The 17,968-nt window shown below is 40.3% G+C and overlaps 4 protein-coding genes across 7 annotated transcripts in view; 2 read left to right on the top strand and 2 right to left on the bottom strand.

Moving 5' to 3' along the window:
• Window positions 1-2,794, top strand: part of asap2a (ArfGAP with SH3 domain, ankyrin repeat and PH domain 2a) — a 61,911-nt gene extending 59,117 nt beyond the window's left edge. For all 3 annotated transcript variants that reach the window (XM_044374105.1, XM_044374103.1, XM_044374102.1), the window contains exon 28: window positions 853-2,794. In XM_044374105.1, coding sequence (XP_044230040.1) covers window positions 853-927 — 75 coding nt within the window. In that variant the 3' untranslated portion in view covers window positions 928-2,794. The remainder of the gene's footprint in view (window positions 1-852) is intronic.
• A 502-nt stretch (window positions 2,795-3,296) lies between these two features.
• itgb1bp1 (integrin beta 1 binding protein 1) lies at window positions 3,297-7,369 on the bottom strand. Of its 2 annotated transcripts, none has more exons than XM_044374113.1 (7): window positions 7,242-7,369; window positions 5,633-5,753; window positions 5,456-5,534; window positions 5,230-5,360; window positions 5,003-5,095; window positions 4,513-4,662; window positions 3,297-4,398 (listed from the first exon to the last, which is right to left on the bottom strand). In XM_044374113.1, the coding sequence occupies exons 2-7, from the start codon at window positions 5,702-5,704 to the stop codon at window positions 4,327-4,329; spliced, it is 597 nt and encodes a 198-aa protein (XP_044230048.1). In that variant the 5' UTR covers window positions 5,705-5,753; window positions 7,242-7,369; the 3' UTR covers window positions 3,297-4,326. The 2 variants fall into 2 exon arrangements, with proteins under 2 accessions (XP_044230048.1, XP_044230049.1); XM_044374114.1 differs by having other exon boundaries at window positions 5,633-5,768; window positions 7,242-7,366.
• Window positions 7,370-7,558: 189 nt separating this feature from the next.
• On the top strand, window positions 7,559-14,891 carry LOC122997835 (cleavage and polyadenylation specificity factor subunit 3). Its single transcript, XM_044374107.1, has 18 exons — window positions 7,559-7,839; window positions 7,936-7,999; window positions 8,256-8,353; window positions 9,376-9,504; window positions 9,586-9,763; window positions 9,922-10,011; window positions 10,120-10,270; window positions 10,460-10,635; window positions 10,721-10,879; window positions 11,165-11,311; window positions 11,430-11,582; window positions 11,739-11,847; window positions 12,002-12,100; window positions 12,310-12,404; window positions 13,024-13,111; window positions 13,248-13,314; window positions 13,433-13,529; window positions 13,637-14,891. The coding sequence occupies exons 1-18, from the start codon at window positions 7,769-7,771 to the stop codon at window positions 13,736-13,738; spliced, it is 2,073 nt and encodes a 690-aa protein (XP_044230042.1). The 5' UTR covers window positions 7,559-7,768; the 3' UTR covers window positions 13,739-14,891.
• Window positions 14,503-17,293, bottom strand: LOC122997838. The gene has a single exon (XM_044374109.1). The coding sequence runs from the start codon at window positions 17,180-17,182 to the stop codon at window positions 16,148-16,150; it is 1,035 nt and encodes a 344-aa protein (XP_044230044.1). The 5' UTR covers window positions 17,183-17,293; the 3' UTR covers window positions 14,503-16,147.
• Between the last annotated feature and the right edge of the window lie 675 nt (window positions 17,294-17,968).

Genomic DNA, 17,968 nt, shown 5'->3' with positions numbered 1-17,968 from the left:
TATGATAGCACACAGATGAGGCAGCACAAAAGGAATTGAGTCAGTGGTTGTGAGCGTCTCTGTGGGGCTTTTGTTGGAAGTTTAATTGCTCTCTTTGCTGGAAACAGGCCTTTTATGAGACGAAGCTTCCGAGTTTCGTTTTGTGTTTCTTGTCTCTGAAAATGTGTTAAAGGTTTCAGACTGTCTCAACACTTGATAACACCATTTCTTATTTTTATTGAACACTATCATGTATTTTCTACAGTCATGTTCAACTTTTAGCGCTTGTACAAATCTTGTTGGAGCAGAAACATTTCTTAGCTTTTTATTTTCAGGTATAGACGACGTTAAAAATGACTTAAATGGAGATAATAAGGAGGGTTTTCAGTATTGTCGTCTTTATCACGCAAGGTAATAATCTGGGAATATCTTTTTAAATATTACTGGTGTTTGTTGAGATTTGAGCGTCTCGTAGTAGGTCTAGTCCATGTGGTCCATTAGGTGGTGTTTAGTGGGGCTGATTTTGATAAAAAAAAAAAAAAAATTTTTTCTTGAATCTTGATCCTGAGAACTTTGTACCTTTTTCAGTACATCATTCATCCCATAACTGTACTTTTTTATAGTAAGTAAGATGCAGATTGTTGTTGTTGTTAATAATCGATAGATTATTTCATCCGAAAATCCAGATGAATTGAATCGATTATTTTTTTTTTTAGCCAGTCCTAGTGATTAGTTGTGTTATGTACGTGCTTTAGCAGTCAAATCCTTTGGTGTTTCATTCAAATTATGTCCCCAAATAAGAACTGAGACCCAACCTGACTCTGAAAATGTTATATCATCCTCTGACCCCGCCTCCGTATTCCCTCCTCACAGCTGGGCCACATCGAAGGCGATCCGATGAGAAGAGGAGCCTTCCCGGTTACTTTTGTACACTTCATCGCTGACTGAAAGGCGGGTCTCAGGAAGTGTCCCGGGATGCAGCGTCCTTCCTTCAGCCCTCTGTGTCTGTCAGTGTGTGTGTGTGCGCGCGTGTGTGTGTGTGTGTGTGAGTCACCAGCCTTCGTCCCAGTGTGCTTTCGACATCATCTTTACCGGCATCATCAACTAGCTTGTTAAAGTGTCACTGTGGAACCATAAAAGACTTACGCCACAAAGTCTGGGCGTCTCTCCTCATGACCAAGGACTCACCGGACTCTATGCGGTTTTAATGCTTGCTGTTAACATTTCGCTAAAGATTTAAAAACTATGATTGTAGTGAACGACCTCTCGCAATAAATGCACTTTCCTTGTCTTTATCCTTGTTGCAATGTAACGACGACATTTGACATAATGAAGGTTGTATGTACAGTATTCATTTCATCCGTTTTCTGTTCAGCTGCACTGTACAGACAGTACTGAGATGACTACAGCAATGTATTTTAACTTTAACTAACAACTGTAAATGTGAACATTAGTCAACATGCTTTACATTCCACCTCTGTGCACGAGCGATTTTTAGATGCCTATGCTTTATAGGTGCAACCTTTGAACTCTGTATGTAGTAGGCCTCCTGTGTGGAGGTTTCCTAATGGTGCTAAATTAACCCTTGATTGTGCTAGAAGCTCCCTGGCCCCATTTCAGAGACAGACTAGCGTTGAAAGGGGAGATGCTGCATGTAAAAATAACCTTCAACTCATCACACCTGGGAGAACTCGCTTTTATCACGCGTGTGAATGTAATAGAGCTGCATATAAACTACTTTTACGACACACGCACTCATTCTGCCTGTACTTTTTTTAGCGTGTAAGATGATATTCAACAGCAACACCCCAGTGCTTCCTCCCCTCACTGTTTTAAGTCAAACGATGACTCTTGACTGGAGCTGCAGCAGCCAGTAATTATGTTAATGCTGAGTCTGACACCTCAGGCTGTCTTCGCCTGTCATCTGCCTTATTAGAGGAATAGGAAGTGTGCGTGTGTGTTTGTGAGTGCGAATGTCTCGTCTGCACAGAATAAGCTGAGGCTGAAAGAATATTGAAGTAAGAGGAAATAAAAAAAAAAAGAAAAAAAAAGAGTGTGGGAATGTGATGAAAAGCAGGAGCCAGCTCTGTGACTTTTTGTTTCTTCATCTTGCCTTTGAGAGCTCTCACACTCTGACAGGCAGATTTTTTTTTTTCTGTTCCTATATTAAGTCTGTACAACCCGGCATAGAGAAAGGAATATCCTTCATACAGCTTAAGCCTCTCTCTTGTATCTGTACATCTCTGGGGTCAAATAATGTAGAAAGATGAGTTTTATCTATAGTGTTATAAACTAAATCTAAAACATTCAATGTAATTTACTTCATTTTGGTTGCAGAGCAACTCTCTTTCTGTGTATAAATACTGTATGTTGATATTTAGACATTTAACCTGAAACCAGAGCCTTCCATGGATTTGTGAATGACGCGAAGAGAAGCATGTGAATCGCAGCTGATACAACTCTCTTCATCATGTTTAATATGAACTCACTGGAAACAGGAAGATTTATTAATAATCTATACGTGTAAATAGATTTGGTTTTGTTTGTTGATATTTAAATGTAAAAAAGAGCAGAGTTAACCAGTAAATGTCTTTTAAATGCACTGTGGTGATGAAAAGTTACAGATACGACCTCAGCTGGACCTGTGTGTGTGTGTGCGCGTGTGTGTCAAAAACACAAATACAGACACACACAACTGGGATAAATAAACTCAATTCGTTCTCATTAACTGTCTGTGGATCACTGCATCGACTCTTAACTCTATTGTGCAAGTAAATGGGAAACTGAAACTGGAATAAAATATGAAATAACACAACGCTTTGGTCTGTTTGTTAAAATTGTTACTTTTAAAACATTCTTGACTGACTGATCAATTTATTTTAGTGAATTATGATGCTTAACTTTACAAAATTATGGCTGGTGTGAAAGAGGAGCACATTGTGGGTTTTTCTCTGGATCTGTCAGTCTTACATCCTTTATGTACAAACAACTGTTTAAGCAAATGCCCTGTATTTAAAATATTGACTTTGTCTCGTGTAGAAATGTTTTCTGTGATTCATTTGCATCGTGTGATTGGTTTTATTGTCATACTAATAGTCAGATGATGTATCAAGAGCTCCCTCTGATGGGGAATAAAGCCTCTCTACATCTAAGTGAAGGACTGTATTTTAGTAAACAGATACATCATGCTTTTTTTCATGGGGGCTGGTATGAGAAAATAGTATTTGGTAGCTAAATTGTTAAATGTCTAAGCTAAAAGTGCAGAAAAGATATGACGATGGCAGAATCCGAAAAAGACATTTCAATCAGTGACATAATTATCAAAAACACTTCCACTCCTTTATTGTACCAGATTGTCACACATTTTCAACCCAATCACAACAGGACAAAGGTGAAAAGGACAGAAAAAAAGGGCAGGGGGCTGTAATTATGTACAAAGTGAAGTCAAGTTAGTACCAGAACTGTAAACACATTTTTCCCTCTGAACTCTTTCCAATGCGTCTAACAGCCTTTTAGGATTTCAGTGGTGTGAGATAATCTAATGAACTGAATGCAGATTTAATCACAACATTAAAACAAGGAGTAAACAAACCACAAAAACACACAAAACATTTGGTACCAAGGAATCAATCATTAAAAACCGCTAAATCTCACAGGTAATAAAACGTAGGATGTGGGGCACAGCTGAAGCATATTTGTAATGTACCTGCCAGTCAAACTGCAACTGCTATCGTACCAATACTGTTTGTCTCAAAAAAATAAAATAAAAAGTGTACCGTGTAGTTTCTTCGCTGATTTATGTCTCCCATGAACTATCATATACTGACACTAGCAGGGTAAGGATGGGTTACTACATTATGTACCATTTTGTGCCATAATTTATATTAAATATGATTAATTTACTTTACATTGTTGAAATCTGTGCACTGTATTACAATACTTTTTCAAAAAATAGTGCAACCATTTCCCTTTTTTCTGAACTTTCCTTAATTTTGCTCTTTACTTCATTTGAAAGGTCAAAGGAACGGGTGAGGTAAAGGAAACAAATCCCGCGGAAATGATTCAGACGAATTCACAGTAATTCTGTCTTAAATGGAGAGTGACGGAAAAGGATGGTTCAAAGTGACTTTACTATTAATTCAAAAGGCTTGAATCATGTTTTCCTGCGAACTAACAGAGAAAACGCAGGATTTTCCCTCCAGATAACATCTCTTAAAAAAAAATCAAAGGAAAGTTGAAAGAAAAGGGAAATGGTTGAGATAATTTGACAATCACAATGCAGCTGTGGTGGTCTCCTGATTGTTGGTTTTGCAGTTGTTTCACTTCTCTCCTATCCGTCTCCTGGCTTCAGGACTTGTCTGATGTCAGAGCGCAGTCAAAAGAAGCCGACAGCACCTTGCAGATGGACTGAGCCTGCTCCTGTTCAGACACATGACGACACAGAGGGAGAGGAAATAAAGCAGCAGTCAGTAATTGGATAAATTACCACACGTACCCCAAGTGTGTTTATTTCAAATTTCAAATTTCACTTACTGAGCTGCTGCACTGGTACACCCAGATGCTGCAGTCTTGTTGTTTTGCGTCTGTGGTTTTGAGAGCCAAGAGGTTCTTCCCTGCACCCAGGCCGTCATCGTAACATAGCATACGCACTATCAGGTAGAGAGGGTGGCGGTGGAGCACATCCTGGGGTACAATAAAAAAAACAAAAAAAACACTTGATTACTGACTCATAAACATGATCTCTGATTAGCATCATCCATCAGTTCAGAGTTGGTAAATTTCTTCATTAAAACTAAAGATTTTAGTGCAGCACAACACATTCGGGACTTTCTGAAATATCTGAGTCAGCAGCTTTGTGCAGAACCATGTCAAAAGTATAAATTGATGCTTAATTCATAACCAAGCTAAAAGGCTGTATTGATGACCCAGCAGTACTGCTAAGTCTGATCAATGACCATTCAATCTGGAGTACAGTATATCACTTTTTTTTTTTACTGCTTTGCTATTATAAGCCAGGACTCACACACTGGTCCAGTGAGGCCACTTTGACTCCGTATTTTGACACTCCCAGAATCATCTCCTCGTCTCCAGGCACGAACGGCAGCTTTCCATCTTGCTGTGAAAAGGAGCAGAATATTTATAGAGGCTTTTTATGTAGTGTAATAAATGAATGATATGATATTGACTGCTGTAAAATTTTTTATGTCAGACCTACTTGAAATGTGTCCCTGTCTTTCTCCTGCTTCTTACCTGAGCAGCATCGATATAGTTGATGAGGTCCAGAGGTTCCTGGAGCGTCTTGCTCATGTCAAACTGTAACTTCTCGATGGCTCCCACATACTTCACCCTGAACTCAGCGCAGGTCTCAGACGTGCTGTTACCTACGGAGGCCATACATCGAAACAACCAGTTAGAGAAGGAAATGGGAGTAGAGAGAAGAGGGTGGGAGAGCTGGAGTAAGAAAAGAAGAGCTGACCTGAGCTCTTGGTGGAGTCGGTGTCGAGGCTGGCGACGGTGCTCGATCTGGAGAGTCCTCCCAAACTGGAGTCCACAGACTGCAGAGAAATAGAAAGAAAAGTGTTTAACAAGGCGACAGTCTGTCATAACGTTTCTGAGTGTGTTTGTGTGTGTGTGTGTACGTGTGTTACTGTACCTTACTTTTGGTGCTGATCTCACTGCTCTGAGAGCTGCTGCTGCTGTGGCGCTTTTTGACTTTGCGGAACATCCTTCACCGCATCCTTGATAACCGCATCCAGCCCTCCAGCCCCGCCGACCTGAACGTCACCAACCTCAGTGTTTAATATACCACATGACTGCTTTGTAAGCCTCAGTAGACATGATGAACAGACAACTGATCATGTGCTGAAGTTAGCTTCTGATTCGGGGTTGAGGGGAAAGTTAAAGTAAACATAAATAATATTTAGCATCTGAATCTCTGTTTTTTCACCACTTACACTTATGAAGAAGTGTTAGACTTTGTAGCAAAAGCCTTAACGCTGTTTAAACCCACTTTTAGATTTGTGAAACCTTTATTTTTCTTATGAAAACAGAAAAAAGGGTGATTTCACTGCTTTTTTCCCCCATCCAGAACACATTAGACCACATCCAGATCAAAAAACACTATACTTAGACTTATAAAACCTGGAATAGATTATTATTATTAAGATTTGATAAGTATAATGGTTTTGATCTAGACTTGGTCTGATGTGGTTTGGATGGAGAAATATCAGTGAAATCACCCTTTTTTGTGTTTTCACAAATAGAATAAAGGTTTCACAAATCTGAAACTGTATTTTAAAGAGTCTCTGGATTCTCCTTGGTAATCTAGTCCAGATTTGACAAGTCTACTTATAGTGGTTTTTGATCTGGACCTGGTCTGATGTCATCTTGATGGAGAAATATCAGTGAAATTACCCTTTTTTGTGTTTTCATAAGCCAAATACAGGTTTCACAAATTTGAAAATGGGTTTAAACAGCGTTAAGGCTTTTGCTATGATGCCTAACGCTTTTTGAAGTGGTGAAAAACAGAGATTAAGCTGCTAAACATCATTATTTGTTTCCCTTGAATTTCCTCTTAACTCTGATTCAGAAGCTACAGTCAGGATGAAGCATTTCCCCTTGCTTTAACCACATTCCCATTTAAATGCATAAAGCAGTGTAAGAAAACAATAGTTAGAGGGGGTAAAATAATAAAGTAACACTTGGACAATATGACTGGATAATATACTGATATAAGACTGTAACAAACACTACCTTTAAGGTGCTCACAATATTAAGTAAATGCCTTTTCAGAAGTGTCGATTCGACTGCTGTTCATTTTTGATGCTGTGGCTTGTGGTAAATAACTATGAGTTCACTGTGATGAAGTCTAGTTAAACTGAAAACCAGTTTGTTCCACCTGCCAGTAACACTGACGGTCTTTGTGAAGGAGGAGGGTGTATCTGCACTGAGCTGAGGTTCAGAGCCATTACAATATTACAGCAGAGCCCTCATGACAAATATGATACACCACCGCTGACTGTTCAAAACTGAGCCAACAGGTCATGTTCGTTGCTATACAAGCTACAAAACAGAAACTACGCTATTGTACCCAATATATTATGATGTACATCCTTTTTAAAAAGCCCAATATTACGAGTGAAACTATTTCTCCTCCTTTAATATTCTCCCCACCGCATTCATTTTCACGCTGAAGTTGAAGAGACTTCCACCGGGACTTGGCAAACACATCAACGACGCATTTAATAATTTTAGCTGCGTACCTGCTCGTATCGCTGCCGCCTCAGTGTACCGTCAACGGGGAGTCTTTACTTCAAAGAAGAGGATTATTGCTTTCTGTTTACGTTCAGTTTGACTCTTTAGCTTCCTTTGAGTTTCACAGCCGCCACCCAACATCACTTAAAGGGGACGCAGCTGTTACTCAACCCCCCCAAAAAAGTAACGCTCTCTCTAGAGTTGAATATTAAACCGACAGTAGTAGGACTGTGGATAATTGTGTGCACAACTTGAGGTTACATAAATTGTCAGACTACTTTTTATGTATTTATGACCGGAAATATTGAGTTTTATTTAATTTATTTGATATCATTTTATTCAAAAACCGACCAACGTCTGTCTCGGAACTTTTGTCAACGCCTATGATTCTGATCGGCGGTATTTTGGTACACCACCGGAAGTTAGCCGTTTCCAAGAGAGGCCGCCCCTCTCATTCATTCAACCAACACAGTATTATTATTATGGTCACATTTAATTTTTATATTTAACAATGCACCTGTAATATTTAGTCCACATGGCTACAAAACGCAAAATAGAGGTGATCGTCCCCGCAGAGGAGAGTGACCAGCTCCTCATCCGTCCGCTGTGAGTTCAATTCAATCGTTTTTATAGTCAGTTTCTATAACATAACCATAATATTAACAAATGCTAGCTTACATGTTGATTTATTACATCTCCCAGGGGTGCTGGTCAGGAGGTTGGGAGGTCATGCATCATCCTGGAGTTCAAAGGAAGGAAAATCATGGTGAATAATTGATTCTTGGGTGATGAAGGTTAACAGATAAAATGCTTATGTACCTGTCTGACTAGAGTATTATAGTATTGCTTGACCCAGTAACATATCTGCAACTACTGTAATAATCAATTTATAGTGAGCAGAAATAATTATAAGATTATGGTGTATTTTCTTTATATATATATATATATATATATATATATATAGTATATACTGTATACTGTATACTGTATGTAGTTCTGTGTTCTGACTTTGTGTTTGGCAGCTGGACTGTGGCATCCACCCTGGCCTGGAGGGAATGGATGCTCTCCCCTACATAGACTTGATTGACCCTGCAGAGATAGACCTGCTGCTCATCAGCCAGTAAGTCCTGCCTTATCTCTTCTATGTTTTATTAATAATAATAATAATAATAATAATAAGAAGAAGAATATCTATTTATATAGTACTTGTCAAAACAGTTACAAAGTGCTTCACATAAAAACACAAAGCAATAAAAGAATAAAAACACAAAGCAAACAACATAAAAAAGCCAGCCTGACAGTAATTAAAAATTGAAAAACCCATAAAACAGAATAAAACTAGAATCAAGAAAAATCAGGGACGGATTTTAGATTTTAAAGAGGCCATTGACTCATCCTACCTTATTTCTTCGGGTAGGGTGTTCCAGAGCCTCGGAGCTCTAATTTCAAAAGCTCTGTTCCCCTTAGTCTTAGTCAGCCGAGAGTCGGGAACAGATAGAAGACTCCTGCCTGAGGATCTCAAAGTGTGAGCAGGGTCATACGTGGGTAAAAGCTCTGAGATATAACGAGGAGTCAGACCATTTAGGGCCTTGTAAGTAATTAAAAGAACTTTGAAATCAATTATAGAACGTACTGGAAGCCAAGTGTTAAGAGGCTAAAACCAGGATGACGGTGCTCAAACCTGTTTACTCTGGTTAAAAGCCTGGAAGCTGAGTTCTGTACTGTATGTAGCTGGTCTATGGTTCTGTCTATGTGAGGAATGTAGCCTGATCCTTACTGGACTTTTAAGGCTGATACCAATATCAATACTTTTAGTTTTTACACAACGACATAACATAAACAAATGCTTTGGATATTTGTTCCCTTAATTTCTTTATTTCATTTTTAAATTATAATATCATAAAAGAACATTATATTTATTGATCTACATATCAATGTATCTGCAATAAGCTACTATTGGCCAATTTATCAGTCAAGCCCTCATGTTAAAGGTCTTTCAACACATCTGTATTATGTTCCTGCTTCAACACCACAAGACAAATTCTTGTGCTTTTATTCTGCTTATCAAAGTGATTTATGTGCAAGATCATGATAACTGAAAGGATGTTTAACTTGATATTGATGTATCTGTCCTCTTGCCAGTTTCCACCTGGATCACTGTGGAGCTCTACCCTGGTTCCTCCAGAAGACCAGCTTCAAAGGCCGGACCTTCATGACTCATGCCACTAAGGCCATCTACCGCTGGCTATTGTCAGACTACGTCAAAGTCAGGTTGGGAAGAAGCAATCGTCTCATTGGCTGAATTGTGATGTAACTCTCTTGCTATTCACTCACCGTTTTGATATATTGCAGCAACATTTCTGCAGATGACATGCTGTACACTGAGACTGACCTGGAAGAGAGCATGGATAAGATTGAGACCATCAACTTTCACGAGGTCAAGGAGGTGGCAGGAATCAAGTTCTGGTGCTACCACGCCGGTCATGTGCTGGGAGCTGCCATGTTCATGATTGAAATAGCTGGAGTCAAGGTAACGAGTCCTGTAATTACCGGGCACTCTGATTTGTTGTGTATTTAACGACATTTTCTGTTTCAGAGATCCCTGTCGTTCATTCATAAAGTCTAATATCTGTTTTTCATGTGTGTGCATTGCTAAGATGTACTTCCTCCATTTTTTTTCCTCCAAAGCTGCTGTACACAGGAGACTTCTCCCGACAAGAAGACAGGCATCTGATGGCAGCTGAGATCCCCAGTGTCAAACCTGACATCTTAATCATAGTACGCCAAAAGTGCACCATGTTTACATTAAAGAATTCACATTAAACACTACTTTTAATGGATCTTAATGTGATCACAACATGATGAATCCTGCTATTCTTTCGGCAGGAGTCGACCTACGGCACGCACATCCATGAGAAGAGGGAGGAACGTGAGGCTCGCTTCTGTAACACAGTACACGACATTGTCAACAGAGAAGGTCGCTGTTTAATCCCTGTGTTCGCCTTGGGACGGGCCCAGGAGCTGCTGCTCATCCTGGGTGAGAAAACACCACTGAACAACATTGTTAGTCTCCAAATTCTCCCATCCCATCTAAGAGTTTTGATCCTCTGTCATGGAAAAGTGCCACATATTTGCATTGTATTACACTTGTTTTAACATTTCACCTTCATTCAATCATGAGGAGATGAGAGGAAGCTGTGAGGTTGCGTTTCATGTCCCCCTGTAGACGAGTATTGGCAGAACCACCCTGAGCTCCATGACATCCCCATCTATTATGCTTCATCCCTGGCCAAGAAGTGCATGGCCGTGTACCAGACCTATGTCAACGCAATGAACGACAAGATCCGCAAGGCCATCAATATCAACAACCCTTTTGTCTTCAAGCACATCAGCAACCTCAAGGTGGAGAGCTGCTACACACCCAGACACCCACGCTGTTTTATATCTTTAGGCTTCATCATCTAAATGTGGCGTCTGTCCTCTCCAGAGCATGGATCACTTCGATGATATCGGCCCCAGTGTGGTGATGGCGTCCCCGGGTATGATGCAGAGCGGCCTCTCCAGAGAGCTCTTTGAAAGCTGGTGCACTGACAAGAGGAATGGAGTCATTATCGCTGGATACTGTGTGGAGGGCACACTGGCCAAGGTCAGAGCACGACAGGACTCGCTTTTTAAAGTCCAGTATGAACAGGAGGAATTATTACAGTGAGAAAAATGTGTCAATGTTCATTTGAGCTCCTGATTGTTGTTTTAGGACAGAATGTATCAACATATCAACAAGCTGATTTATCTTCTGGGATAGAAGCGTTGTTACTTATTCAGATTTTCTGCTCATCTACACTCGATGTGTCTGTTGAGGCAGTAAATGTTTACAAATAATAATAATAATATATGAATTCAAATCACTGTGGTTAATGTGTACGTTCTACAGCATATCATGTCTGAACCGGAGGAGATCACTACCATGTCAGGGCAGAAGCTGCAGCTGAAGATGTCGGTGGACTACATCTCCTTCTCCGCCCACACGGACTACCAGCAGACCAGCGAGTTCATCAGGGCTCTCAAACCTCCGCACGTGGTACGAGGAAAAATAAAAAGTTTAAAATTGTGTGTTCTCTGTACCTAACAGTCAGGTCAGTTGTAAATAAAAAAAGCTTTAATCCTCTGCGGCTCTCTCGTCCGCATGTCATCCTCAGATCTTGGTCCACGGGGAGCAGAATGAGATGGCCCGTCTGAAGGCTGCGCTGATCAGGGAGTATGAGGATAATGACCAGGTTCACATCGAAGTCCACAACCCTCGCAACACAGAAGCTGTCACCCTCAACTTCAGAGGAGAGAAACTAGCCAAGGTCAGTGAACTGCCTGTTTTCCTCTGTCAATTTTTTTCTTGTCTATATGAGACTTTTTAAGCTCCCTTCCTGCTTAACAATGTCAGGTCGAGTTAGTTTTGTCATCTTAAAACACAAATCCACTCATTAAAAAGTGGATTCTGCTCCTCCGCTCAGGTGATGGGTTCTCTGGCGGATAAGAAGTGTGCTCAGGGTCAGAGGGTGTCAGGCATACTGGTGAAAAAGAACTTCAACTACCACATCCTCAATCCATCAGACCTGTCTAGTGAGTAGCCTTCAATTCCCCAAATCCTCTCGCCACCTGCAGCAAAGTACCACCAGGGACTAAAATGAAAAGGGTCATCAACAAATCAGAAATGGAGCTGCTGGTGTGAATCTGTTCAGAGATTTGTTGCTAAGCTGATGTGTCTGTATTGCAGCATACACAGAGTTGGCCATGAGCACAGTGAAACAGACCCAGGCCATCCCCTTCACTGGACCTTACTCGCTGCTTGTGTGCCATCTGAGGAACCTCACTGGTAAGAGGACCTCTATATTTGTGTGTGTGCGTTGAGTGACCAAGCATTTAACAGCACATACATAAAAGTTTGGACACACCTTCACATTTGAATCAGAAAGTGTGTCCAAACTTTTGACTGGTATTATATGCATGTGCACTTTTACAAATGTATGTTTATAGTTGAGTTCACCTCATACAGAGTGCTGCCGTTTTTTTTCTCCGTCTCAGGTGACGTGGAGGAACTGGATGGAACCGAGAAAAACACTTTGAGGATCTTTAAAAGCATCACTCTGATCCATGAAGTGGGCATGGTGCTGCTGGAGGTAAGAGTGAAGGCAATTTCAACCAGCTGTTGTCCTGCTAAGCATTAATGCAATAAGTATGTATGTAAATACCCTCATTCCCAATGGGTTGAATGAGATTTAATTCTCTTGTTATGAATTGAATATAATTCTCTATGATTTGCTTTATGTCAAGAATCTTCTTCATGAATGAGGTGATTTTATTTGCTTGTTTCTTATGAACTGAACAGAACTCGTTTTTGCTTTTTGTTTATTATTGTATTTCTATAATGTGTCATGAATCTACGTTATATGTTTGTAGCTCCCTCTGCTGGGATGGACCTTTTGTGCCAGTTGTGGATATCTATAATTAATCCCACCTGTGTTAATTGTGAAAATTGCCAGAACACACACTGAAGAAAGGCGTCTTGCCCGAAACGTCCGTGTGGCAATTAAAAAAAAGTACACTAGGTGTGCTGTCCTATATCCTTTCTTATTCATAAATACAGCTGGAAAATGTTTAATGTTTTAAATTCCACGGTAACTAAAGGTAAGGATTTTGACAGGGATTGATGATTTTCTATAGGTGCTATACATTGTGGATACTCTACTTTCTATAAAGGTTTCAGTCAACTCAACCACCCTTTTTTCCCTGTTTCAGTGGATTGCGAATCCTCTGAATGACATGTATGCCGACGCTGTCACCACTGTAGTGTTGGAAGTTCAGTCCAACCCAAAGGCTCAGAAAGGTTGGAACATGAAACTATGAACATCTTTTCTTGTATTTTATTTATATTTTTTCTTTGACCATCACTGAAATTGAAATACTAGAAAGGTTCTATGACGTCTTGATCGAATGTGATTAAATTTGTGTTTCATTAACAGTCATGGAGACCCAGAGTGCCATTATGGACATGGACGTCTTCCAAGCACGACTAGAGGTCATGTTGCAGTGAGTGCCACCCAAGCTTTTTATATCTACAGTTTATTCACTTGTTTATAACGTTGTAAACATGGATCACAGTGTTTGGTGGGTATACTGTAATATATTCTCTGTCCTCTGTCTTTAGGGACATGTTTGGAGAGGAATTTGTGGATTTCAGTGATGGTAAAAACATCTCTGTGACAGTAGATGGGAAGACAGTTCACATCTGCCTGGAAACGAGGGTGAGAAGCTTTCAGCCTGTTATACTAAGACACAGGACGGTGTCAGGCATTTGGTGCGACTGTTGTTGTTTTGGGTCTTTCTCACCAGCCTCTTCTCCCCTCACCAGTCGGTGTGCTGCGAGGACGACTGCACCGAGGACGACTCCCTGAGAGAGATGGTGGAGCTGGCGGTGCAGCGGCTCTATGACGCCCTCAACCCAGTCATCTGAATGTGTGCAGACATGGCTGCAGCATTCATAACCACTTACAGTTAACCTTTGACCTAAAGAGGGTTGGAGACTTGATCACTGCAGGTACAAATGCTAAAAATATTTTTAAGGGGCTTGATTTAAGGGAATAAGCAACTTGGATTTGTGCACAAGTCATTGTTTTATCCAAAATAAATTTGACAAGAGAAATGAGAATAGTGCAGATGGTTGATCTATGTTCATTATTTAGATCCTAATTGAAAAAGATCTTGCTGTCTGTCTCTGTGGTCCAACTTTACTGTAACTAACGGCCTCAGCAACCAAACCAAAATCATGGGATTTGAAAAGATAGGCCTCAACATTAAGGAAAGTCTGTGTAGGAGAAGAAATTAAATAAGCTAAGTAGTTTTTTCCATAGCTTTTAGTGTTGTCTTTGATATGCAAGCACTTTTAATTTTATTTGAGTTTTTAATATTATTTAATAACAGTATTTGTGTTGATGCACTGGAGGTTTTGTTTGACTCGAGTTCGCTACTAACATGCACTGATATGTTTACTTTTATCTGTGACGTTTACTGTGAATTTCATGCACTAAATGTTTGTGTTCAGTGTAAATAAAACATTTAAATAAAAACTTTTACATACATTTGTGTATGTTGAGTCTTTTAAGTTACTTTATTTCATCAGCTGTTGCCAGAATTTTTTTTTTAATCAGGTTATTTGCATGTTTTTATTCAGTTTGTGTTGATGACTAGGGTTGGTGAAGCATGTTAACAAAAGACACACACATTGTGCTGACAGCACTGCTCAGAGGTCATTTATTAGTTAAATATCTGGACAATATAACTACTGATTTTACAATAAATATCATCAAAGGCACATTCTTCAACTGAACCATCTCACCACAACCTTACATTTCCTGTTTGATGGTCTCCCAAGAAACAGTGCAACCATAATCAAAACTTGCTTCCATAAAAATAAGAAATCTGTGTGACAGATGACTTTATAAAAGCCAAAAGGAGTTGAATTATTGCACTAAAAAGGTTGTTAACCACTGAGGGTTTCTCTGTCAGCGTGTGATGAAATGCTCATAATATGCTGACACGGTGAGGACATAATGCTGACAGTGTGACTGACAAACTGAACAACAGGAGACTGGACCATCAAGCTAAAACCAGTGCAAAAAAAGAAACTGGTAACATATCAAACCTTTTGTTTTACAGTAAAACGAATGAATATTGTGTTCATAGAAAAATTGCACTTGTTCTGTGGCACATGCTTGCTCATATGCACATGTGGGGCTCCAACTAACAGTTATTTCCAGTGGCAATTGATCATTTTAATGAAATGCCCTAAAATTGTGAGAAATGCCAATTGCAGTTTCCTAAAGCCAAGGTGATGTCTTCAAATTGCTTGTTTTGTCCATGTCAGTCCAAAAACGTCAAAATATTTTAGCAACACAGACAAATGTTTGCCATTTGTGCTTCAAAAATTACTTTAAGATTTCCAAAAAAGGTGCCAATAATCTCCTAATCAAATAACTCAGCAATCGTTACAGGTTTATGTGCATTAGAGCTGCAACTAACAATTATTTTTATTATTGATTAATCTTTTTGTCAAAAAAATTGTGGAAACAATTTCTTAGAGCACATGGTGACTTCAAATGTCTTGTTTTATCTGAACAGCAGTCCAAAATCTTAAGATATGCAGTTAACCATCATGTATTATAGTGTGTTTTTGCTTTAAAAAAATGACTAAAACGATTATTCGATTATCAAAATAGTTGCTGATTAATTTTCTGTTGATCAACTTATCTATTAAATCGACTAATTGTTGCAGCTCTAATGCACATTACAGCTAAATCTTTGGTTAGCAGCTTGCATGAGAACAATGTGATCTATAAACAAATTACACTATTGCACTGTCACACTGACCGAAAGGATGAAGGTGAGTCATCCATTGTGATTTCACTGACATTTAGTTGTTCAAGTCTCCAGGGAAGAAGAAGGGGTTTTAGTTAAACATGGATGTGAAAGGTGATGATTTAAGGGCCCCAAAAGGGCTGGGCGATATGGACAAAATCAAATATGATGATATTTTTGACCAAGTACCTCAATATCGATATTGCGACAATATTGTGGGGATGAGCATTACTGATGATAAATAATCACCAGTAATGTGGATATAATGAATAAGTGGATAAAGGCAAATAACAGAACTACTATAACAGTTTGGTAAGTTCAGAAAATTACATCACTTTACTGTAATGCAGCCTTTAAAACCAGGAAAAGACAATACTTATGCCATATTACGATATCCAAAATCTAGGACAATATCTAGTCTCATATCACAATATCGATATAATATCGATATATTGCCCAGCCCTTGGCCCCAACAGCATCAGTGTCCAGTGCTCCATCCTTCCTCACGTCACCCTCGTTTTAAGCTTATTAATATTCCCACGGCCATCGCCAACAGCACCCCGACTCCCACCTCCATCATCCTGCCCAGCTTCTTCTCGCCCATCGTCTCCTGTTTCTTCCTCATCATGTCCTCTTTGCGGATTCGGATGTCTCTTTGTCTCTGCAGCTGCTCGTTGTAGTGGGACTTGAAGAACTGGTCGAAATCAAAGACGCCTTCTCGGCTGTCTGCAGTCACAGCAGACCGCCGGCTCCCGGCTTGCTGCTTGGCCGGGCTCCCGGCAGTGTCCTTGGCGGAGGGTTTAGCTGTTGCAGTGAGATCTGATAGACTCAACAGACCCCGGTCGTACCTCTTTCTCAGCCCCTTGTTGCCCAGCACGGTGTAGGCCTCGTTGATGTCCGAGAAGCGGACAGTGGCCTCGTCGCTGCCGGAGTTTCTGTCCGGGTGGTAGATGAAGGACTGCTTGTAGTAGGCTGTTTTTATCTGGGCGTGAGTGGCGGTGGGTGACACCTCCAGAATTTCATAATAGCCTGTTTTGGTTTTGTAAAGCGGCACAGAGCGGTCTCCATTCCCGGTGTAAGCCCTGATAAAAACAACCTGTCCATGTCTCCACCACAAGTACCGACGAGGAATCCTTGACGTGCAGAAAGTCCTCCGAAACTCGGCTTGACACCGGTGCCGAGAGAAAAGTCTTCCTCTAATTTGAACGCGAATCTCTTTAGAAAGTGAATACTCTTTCTTAAGTCCAATATAATGGTCATATTCGGCGACAAAGCCATTTCCCCATGCATTGTTACCTGCACAGAGCGGCGCGTTTACCCTTGTGTAACCGTCCCGTGGAACTCCAACGGTCACCTCTGCAGCGTTTTCGGCTCCACTCAGACTGCCATTTTGAATGTCAACCGCCAGAACCCCAGCAGGTAGAGACGAAGCGTGTGTTGCACATTTACCTTGTTTGTATTGAGTTTCCAGGAGGTGACGGTGACATATTTTGTGCGCTATATCGTTTGCTCCCTTGCCAAAACGCAGCCTGAGCTCCGCCATGTTCGCAGAGCCGAAGAAAGCTGATATAACAAGCTGATCTAACTGCAGCGCCTCTCAGCGGTGCGTATGACAAAGTAACATCAAAGAAGTGTTATTTCTTTCCTCCACCCACATTCTGCGAAGACCCGCCCCTACTCTGCCTCTGATTGGGTCTGTCGTCGAAATTCTTACCCTAACCCAATCATCTCACTCCCCATGCCTAAACCTAACCAATCTAACCACCGAAGGTAACGAGTACTAGCCAATCAGAGGCAGAGTAGGGCGGGTCTTCGCGGAATGCAGGTGGAGGGAAAAATATGGCGTTTACAACATTGGTTCCCAAACTGGTGGTCCCGACCTCCACCAGGGGTCGCCAAAGCTTCACGGGGGGGGGGTCGCGAGACCTTCTTGATTTTAAGTGGTGCAAGAAAACTTATAAATAATGAGAAAACGGGCGAATTTGCACATTTTCATTCACTTAAAGTCAGAAAAAACAACGTATGAATCACCGGATGATTGATTTATTAATGATGACGATGATGGGAGACAATATTTGGGGGATGATTCGTGGAAGTGATTTATAGTGTAATTGTAAACGTCGAAAAACGACTCACTTTTTAATCTTTTGTGGTCACTTTTGATTAACTTTAGTATAAATACATGTTAATTATGATTCATGTGTTGTTTTTTCTGACTTTATGTGAATAAAAACGTGCAGATTTGCCAGTTTTCCCATTGGAAATAGGTATATTTCAAAATATCATTGTCCTGGTCACAAAAGCAACGTTTTAAGGGAATAACAGCCGT

Source organism: Thunnus albacares, chromosome 15 (assembly GCF_914725855.1).
Source record: "Thunnus albacares chromosome 15, fThuAlb1.1, whole genome shotgun sequence".
NCBI lineage: Eukaryota > Metazoa > Chordata > Actinopteri > Scombriformes > Scombridae > Thunnus > Thunnus albacares.
This window is presented reverse-complemented; position numbering and strand designations above follow the sequence as displayed.